This window comes from Otolemur garnettii, unplaced genomic scaffold (genome assembly GCF_000181295.1).
Source record: "Otolemur garnettii isolate 467f Iridium unplaced genomic scaffold, OtoGar3 scaffold00144, whole genome shotgun sequence".
In the NCBI taxonomy this organism is placed as follows: Eukaryota; Metazoa; Chordata; class Mammalia; order Primates; family Galagidae; genus Otolemur; species Otolemur garnettii.
Window position 1 is genome coordinate 3258140 of NW_003852539.1, and position 8564 is coordinate 3266703.

The 8564-nt window shown below is 45.6% G+C and overlaps 1 protein-coding gene across 2 annotated transcripts in view; it reads left to right on the forward strand.

Annotated features, from left to right (window-relative positions):
• Positions 1 to 918: 918 nt before the first annotated feature.
• TRIT1 (tRNA isopentenyltransferase 1) overlaps positions 919 to 8564 on the forward strand; it is a 48209-nt gene continuing 40563 nt past the window's right edge. For both annotated transcript variants that reach the window (XM_012810898.2, XM_023518685.1), the window contains exon 1: positions 919 to 1099. In XM_012810898.2, coding sequence (XP_012666352.1) covers positions 926 to 1099 — 174 coding nt within the window. In that variant the 5' untranslated portion in view covers positions 919 to 925. The remainder of the gene's footprint in view (positions 1100 to 8564) is intronic.

The following is an 8564-nucleotide window of genomic DNA, read 5'->3' on the forward strand; positions in this document are numbered from 1 at the left end:
TTTTTGGCGGGGGACAGAGTCTCGCTATGTCATTCTTGGTAGAGTGCTGTGGCATCACAGCTCACAGCAACTTCAGACTCTTGGGCTCAAGTGATTCTCTTTCCTCAGTCTCCGAATAGCTGGGACTACAGGCATCCACCACAATGCCCAGCTATTTCTTGGTTGCAGTTGTCATTGTTGCTTAGCAGGCCTGGGCAGGGCTCAAACCTGCCAGCCTCGTAGTAGGTGACCGGTGGCCTACTCACTACAGGTGCCCACCCCTTTTCACTCTATTATGTGGATTTACTTTATTTTTTCTGTTCTCATCTCGTCTGTTGCGTTTTTCGGCCAAGGGGATGGAAAGTTGGTCTTGCTTTCGGAGGTTGCACTGTGGGATGAAAACATAAATGAGCAACCGCCCTTACCTGGGAACTGGGCAGGTCTGAGTCTAGAAAATGCTACGCCTCTGAGCTCACTGGCTCCAGCACCAGCTAGGCAGGTCCTACTTCTTTCCGTTTAACAATTATTGGGTGTTTATTAGGTACCAGGTACTGTGCTAGACACTGGAAATACAACAATGACCCGGGCAGAATGTGTCCCAAAAAGTCAGACAATAAACACGAGGCCACTAGACAATTTTTTATTGTGTAAAAGACTCTTTTTCTGTATATCACAGAAAAATATACAATACTTTTTGGGTGCTATAAAAAATAATAGGGACAGATCTATTTTAAATGGGGGTGCCATCTCCCACTTAGAACAGCTGGTAGTTTAGGTCTGACACCAGCTCAGGAATAGCAGTCGCCTAGTGCAACTCCTCAGCTTGGGACCTTCCTTCCGCGGCTCCTCCCTTAGTACTTTCCCTACAGGCCCCAGATCTGCGCAGGCGCACTGGCGGTTGGCGTGGGGAAATGACTGCTCCAGCGCAAGCGCAGATGGCTTTAAGATGGCGGCCGTGGCTGCTGCACGAGCAGTTCCTGTGGGCCCTGGGGTCCGGGGCTTGCGACGGACTCTACCTCTTGTCGTGATTCTTGGGGCCACAGGCACCGGCAAGTCCACCCTGGCGTTGCAGCTAGGCCAGCGGCTCGATGGCGAAATCATCAGTGCTGACTCCATGCAGGTATGGTAGTGTAGCTGGCTCAAGCTCCTTATGACGCTGAGGTCGCGTGTGGTCTCTGGTCGAGTGGACACCGTGGCATGGTCAGAGTGGGTGAACCCCAAAGCTTGTGAGAGCAGAGGGGGTAGATGAAGGGAACCCATGCTTACTGGCCACCAGCATATGCCATATACAGTGCTGGTTGTTTTCTTTTGCACTTCATTAACTTCTTAGGACATTATAGTTTGGTAGGTGCTCTTATTATCTCCTTTTGCTGATGAGGGAATTGGAACCCGGGGTGGTGAAACGTCTTTCTCTAGTCACGTAGCGAATACCTGGAGATGGTATTTGAAGCTGCAAGGTTGACATATTGTCTAATAAATATCTTTTGAAGGAAAATTGTTGCAGAGATTTTGCTAGAACTCTAACCCAGCGAGACCAGGATAAATTGGAGAGAGTCTGCTGGGAGAGTGGGACAGTGTAGACAGACCTGGATTCTAGTCCTGAATCTGCCACAAACGACGTGATTTTGGATTAACAATCTCATTTATTTGGATGTTATTTTATTTTATTTATTTATTTTTTGAGACAGACCCTCAAGCTATCCCCCTGGGTAGAGTGCTGTGTCATCACAGCTCACAGCAACCTCCAACTCCTGGGCTCAAGCGAGTCTCCTGCCTCAGCCTCCCAAGTAGCTGAGACCACAGGCTCCCGCCACAACGCCGGGCTATTTTTTGGTTGCAGCTGTCGTTGTTTTGGCCGGCCTGGGCTGGAGTCGAACCCGCCACCTTAGGTGTATGTGGCTGGCGCCTCAGCCACAGGCACGGAGCCTGGACGTTACTTTATTTATCTGTAAAGTGGAGGAAAATGTCAGCTTCTTCACAAAGCTGTAGTGTGTAATAAATGATATCATGAGTGCTAGAATGAAGCTCAGAGTGGCCTGTCCTGAAGAAGGGCAGACATGTGGTAAATGCTTGTTGGAGCTGGGGTTTTTAATTCTACTGGCTGATCCAAGTTGAGGTGGTTTTGTCCTCTTCTTTGAGCTTCCACGCCCAGAGGGGTCTCAATGCATCTGAGAGCGTTTGGGGTCTGTTGAAAGTGGGTAACATTTTGGGAGAATCTCTGAGAGAAATTTCTGGAGAAATTACAAGTTATTTATTTAAGAGAATTTATAGTTAAGAGTCTTCAGAAAGTAAATGAGACATTGAACATAAAATGCCAGGCATTGAACCTAACACCTGACGAGTATTAAGCAGGGAAGGGCAGTTCTTGCCCCCACTCTACCCTGTAGGCTTCCAGACTTGGTTTCTTTTTCTTTTTTTTTTGAGACAGAGCCTCAAGCTGTCCCCCTGGGCAGAGTGCCGTGGCATTACAGCTCACAGCAACCTCCAACTCCTGGGCTCCAGCGAGTCTCCTGCCTCCGCCTCCCAAGTGGCTGGGACTACAGGCGCCCGCCACAACGCCCGGCTATTTTTTGGTTGCAGCCGTCATTGTTGCTTGGCGGGTCCGGGCTGGGGATTCGAACCCGCCACCTTAGGTGTACATGGCTGGCGCCTTAGCCAGTTGAGCTATAGGCGCCGAGCCCCAGACTTGGTTTCTATCCTCATTAGTTCATTTGGGGTGATAGTACTGTCAGCACGTGGAAAACAGTAGGGTTATTCAGCAGAAATTTGTTTGCCTCTTCCTTTTAGGCCGCTTTAGGGAGACAGTTTAGCTCAAATCCCAGCCCTGTCTTTTCCAGTAGGCAACTTCAGCCTAAACTCTTTGTGCCTTTGTTTCTTCTGAAACTTAGCCCATGCTGGGTTGGGCACTCAGCAGGAAAGAGCAGTTCTTGCTCCTGCTCTTCATATAATTTTATATTGTATAAAATATTTTTCTATTGCATATCATAGAAAAAGATTGGATGCTGTGAGAAAGTAATAGGAACAGATCTCTTTTAGCTATTTTAGATAGGGCTGTCATTTCCCACTTAAGATGCGGGTAGTTGAGGTCTGATACCAGCTAAGTGATGGCAGTTACCTTGTGCGCCAAAGCTTCCAGATGGAATGAGTACAACTCTCTGGGCCTCAATGCTCAAAGAAGAGGATAAAGCGCCCCCTGCCCTGCCTCCATTTTGGATCAGCCAGTAGAGTTAAAGTAGGAACAATAATATCAATAAGACAACATTGGGGCTCTGTGCCTGTGGCTCAAGTGGCTAAGGCACCAGCCACATACACCTGAGCTGGTGGGTTTGAATCCCCCAGGTCCTGCCAAACAACAATGATGGCTGCAACCAAAAAATAGCTGGTCGTTGTGGCAGGCGCCTGTGGTCCCAGCTACTCAGGAGGCTGAGGCAAGAGAATCGCTTAAGCCCAGGAGTTGGATGTTGCTGTAAGCAGTGATGCAATAGCACTCTACCCAGGGTGACAGCTTGAGGCTCTGTCTCCAAAAAAAAAGAAAAAAAGACAACATTGGGTGGTGGCTCCATATACCAGAGGTGGCAGGTTCAAACCCAGCCCTAGCCAAAAAACTGCAAAAAAAAAAAGAGGGAACATTATTTTGATGATTAAATGAGATAAAGTATGTGAAGTACTTAATACAACATAGGGCACATAGTAAGAGTTAAAAATATGGTAGCTGTAGGCCAGGCGTGGTGGCTCACGCCTATAATCCCAGCACTCTGGGAGGCTGAGGCAGGTAGATTGCCTGACCTCACAGGTTCGAGACCAGCCTGAACCAGAGCGAGAACCCTGTTTCTAAAAATAGCTGGGCATTGTGGCGGGTACCTGTAGTCCCAGCTACTGGGAAGCTGAGGCAAGAGAATTGCTTGAGTCCAAAAGTATGAGGTTGCTGTGAGCTATGACCCTATTCTACTAAGGGTGACAAAGTGAGACTCTGTCTCAAAAAAAAAAAAAAAGCATGGTAGCTGCTATTAGTATTTTCTGCAAGGCCCATTTGGAAGGAGAAGACCACAATTCCTATTCTGGAGGAGTTTAGTTCAGCTAAACATGAAACAAGGCAGAGCTAATAATATGTGTTTGAACGGAAATATTAATGGGACTTTGCAAGGTAGATGGGGTTGAGAGGTTGCTGGATTTTATGGTAAGCTATTAAGTATTACAGAATTTCTGGGAAGGGAGAAATCAATGAAGTCTGGCATAGTCATGGAAAGCTCTCTAAAAAGGACTTGAAAAACAGGACAAATTTGGATAGGTAAGACAGAAGAAGGGGCATGTCACAGGAAGAATGTAAAGATTTGGAAGGTGAAATGGGTATAGTGTGTATGTGGGACAGTGAAAGTAGACTGTTCAGTAGTGAGGTATTGTAGATATTATAGAATGGGAAATAAGTCACATGATGCAGGAATGTGTAAGCATTCATTGTGAGCAGCACACATGATGAACTTAATTTGGGGTGGGTGGGAGGTGGATACACAAAAATACAAATATGGTGTCTTTTTTTGTTGTTGTTGTTGTTGAGACAGAGTCTTACTTTATCACCCTTGGTAGAGTGCCGTGGTGTCACACAGCTCACAGCAACCACCACCTCCTGAGTTTAGGTGATTCTCTCGCCTCACAGCCTCCCAAGTAGCTGGGATTACAGATGCCCGACAGAACACCCTGCTATTTTTTTGTTGCAGTTTGGCTGGGGCTGGATTCAAACCCGCCACCCTCAGTATATGGGGATGGTGCCCTACCTACTGAGACACAGGCGCTGCCCACTTTTTCTACTTTTAGTAGAGATGGGTCTTTCTCTTGCTCAGGCTGGTCTGGGAACTTGTGAGCTCAAGCAGTCCACCCGCCTCGGCCTCCCAGTGGTATAGCCATAGTGCCTGGCCTACTTCAGAATTCTTGTGCTTGTTCCCTCAGTTGGTGGATACTTTTCTCCTATATAACCAGATGGCTTGCTCTCTTCCTTTGTCACTGTATTGAGGCCTTCTCTGATCTCTGAACATAGTCCCTGTCAGAAAGTGTTCTGACAGGAAAAAAAAAAAAAAAGAAAATGTTACTTCTAAGTAAGTTAGCAAGTTTTGGTAAATGAGGGTTGTATCTAGCTCTGTAGCCACTATTACATTCTCAGAAGTGTGTCTTTACTCATAACTGGGTTCCATAAGGTGAAGCTAGAGGTCTTAGTGCAAAATAAGCCACTAATGTGTCTTATTTCGTGCTGATGATATGGTAGATCCTTAATATTTGATGAACTATTTTATTGAAATGGCACATGTTAATCCATTCAGTTTTTTTCTGTGGTTGTAAGTAATAGAATATGGAAATTGTTTTTCTTTCATCTTTGAGATGCCATGAGGATTAGTTAATGTATGAAAAACTCTAAAGAGTACGGAGCTTTCTGAACTGGTTATGTTTAATTTTGATTATACCTTAGATAGTCATAACATTTCCTCTTAATCCTTATTGGAAAACTTTGACCTTTACTTTTACTTTTCAACCCACAAATTGAAATGAAGCATCTATGTCTCATTCACTGTGTGTTAAGGAAATGGGCCCAAAGTTGTAGAGTAAGTAGCAGACCAGGGGTAGCCTAGGTCTGTATTTTCCATACCTAATGCCTTATCCACTTTGCAAAACCGTGCCTTTTATTTAGATCGGGGTATCCAACCTGCCTCCTGTGGGCTGCATGCTGATTTTGTGAGGACTTTTTTAGCCTATCTTTGGTGTCAGAGATCATTAAAAGTATGCAGGAACCTTTTTTTAGTGTCTGTGCATTTACTGTGTGGCCTGAGACAACTCTTATTGTGCCATGGTATGGCAGAGGAAGAAAAAGGTTGGACACCCCTGATTTCGATAATGAAGGAACTATGGGATTCAGTTATTAGAGGGAATGGTTCTTGTATGGCACTCATCTTTCATAGATGTGTGCTACATTTTGATCAGGTTATAGAATGTATTTTAGGATTCGTACTGTGAATCATAGTGTGAGTTTGTAGTGAAATCTGTCAAGTGAAGTGTTGAGCTGACTGGCAGCCACTTGATGGATTGTAGGGGGATAATATTTGCTGCAGCCTAGAGATAAAATTTAATGTCAGGTTGGTACCAAAGACAGAGACAATATTTATTTGAACCAAAGTGAAATTTGGCCTTGTGTAGAGTCTAGACAGAGTAGTAACTTCTATATTGCAACAATCAGGAAGACGAGAGGGTAACCAAATGGAAAGTATGATAATTAGAAAGTTTTTCAAGTTTCTAAATTGAGGGTTTTGTTGTTGTTGTTGTTTGTTTTTTGAGACAGAGTCTCACTTTGTTGCCCTAGGCTAGAATGCCATGGCACCAGTCTAGCTCATGGTAACCTCAAACTCCTGGGTTCAAGCAATCCTCCTGCCTCAGCCTCCCAAGTAGCTGGGACTACAGGCCCCCACCACAATCCCCAGCTAATTTTTCTACTTTTAGTAGAAATGAGGTCTCAGGGTCTCACTCTTCCTCAGGCTGGTCTGGAACTCAGGCAGTCCTCCTGCATTGGCCTCCCAGAATGCTAGGATTATAGGTATGAGCCATTGTACCTCAAAATTGAGTTTTAAAAAATGAGTATTTATGGCTCAGCGCCTGTAGCACAGTGGTTACAAAACCACTGTGCCAGCCATATACACCAAGTGTGGCAGGTTCGAACCTGACCCAGGCCAGCTAAAAAACTGCAACAAAAAAATAGCTGGGTGTTGTGGTGGACGCCTGTAGTCCCAGCTACTTGGGAGGCTGAGAGAAGAGAATCACTTAAGCCCAAGACTTTGAGGTTGCTGTGAGCTGTGATGCTACGGCACTCTACCAAGGGCAACGTAGTGAGTCTCTGTCTCAAAAACAAAACAAAACAAAAAAAAAAATGAATATTTACATTATAGTAATCCCTTTTAGTATGCTGCCAATAATTTTGTATTAAGAATTATACCAGGCTTGGCGCCTGTGGCTCGAGTGGCTAAGGTGCCAGCCACATACACCTAAGGTGGCAGGTTCGAATCCAGCCCGGGCCCGCCAAACAACAATTACAGCTGCAACCAAAAAATAGCTGGGGGTTGTGGCAGGCGCCTGCAGTCCCAGCTACTTGGGAGGTGGAGGCAGGAGACTTGCTTGAGCCCAGGAGTTGGAGGTTGCTGTGAGCTGTGATGCCATGGCACTCTACCCAGGGGAATAGCTTGAGGCTCTGTCTCAAAAAAAAAAAAAAAGAATTAAGAATTACACCAGTAACTCAAAAAATTATTGTAAAACACTACCTTATTGCTTGGTGCCTATAGCTCAGTGAGTAGGGCTCCAGCCACATACACCGAGGCTGGCAGGTTTGAGCCTGGCCCAGGCTTGCTAAACAACAATGACAACTCACTCCAACCAAAAACTAGCCAGGCATTGTGTGTGGGTTGTGTGCGGGGGCCTGTAGTCCCAGCTACTTGGGAGGCTGAGGCTAGAGAATCGCTTAAACCCAAAAGTTTGAGGTTGCTGTGAGCTGTGACCCCTCAGTACTCTACCAAGGGAAACAGAGGGACTCTGTCCCCCCCCCTCCAAAAAAAAAGAAAGAAAGAAAGAAAACACTACCTTATGGATTGTTTGAGCTCAGGAGTTTGAGACCAGCCTGAGCAAGCGCATGACCCCATCTCTACTAAAAGAAATAGAAAAATAATAGGGCATTGTGGCAGCAGTTGCCTGTAATCTCAGCTACTGGGGAGACCGAGGCTAGAGGATTGCCTGAGTCTAGGAGATTAAGGTTGCTGTGAGGTTTGATGATGCCACAGCACTCTACCCAGGGTGACTGAGTGAGACTCTGTCTCAAAACAAAAACAAACAAACACAAAACTACCTTAAATCTTAAATGGTCTTGTACCTCATACTTCTTTTGTCACTCCTTAGTCCTCCCTGAACTGTATGGTCATCAAGGTAAGATTTATGGGGCACTGCTCTTCCAGGAGAAGTACTTTATTGTAACCATTGGATAAGTAAGGCTTTCAGCTTCTTGTTTTGTTTTTTTTTTTTTTTTTGAGACAGTCTCACTATGTCACCCTTGGTAGAGTGTCGTGGCATCACAGCTCACAGCAACGTCAAACTCTTGGGCTTAAGCGATTCTCTTGCCTCTTGCCTCAGCCTCCCAAGTAGCTGGGACTACAGGCACCCACCACAACGCCCGGCTATTTTTTATTGCAGTTGTCATTATGGATTAGCTGGCCCAGGCTGGGTTCAAACCCGCCAGCCTTGGTGTATGTGGCTGGCTCTGTAACCACTGTGCTATGGGCACTGAGCCAGGCTTTCAGCTTCTTTGAAGTAAAATGTTAAGGGTCTAGAGCAGTGGTTCTCAACCTTCCTAATGCCACGGCCCTTTAATACAGTTCCTGTGGGTTGCAACCCACAGATAGAGAATCACTGGTGTAGTGATAATTTCTTCGTGTAACCTGATATGCAGTGAGTTGCTTCTGTAGCCCCTTAGCACCTGAAGGCCCTACCTGGCTTCTTACTTCACATTATTCTGTGTACAGAATTAGTGGAGCTGGAAGTCAGAACTACTTTCTTTTTTTTTTTTT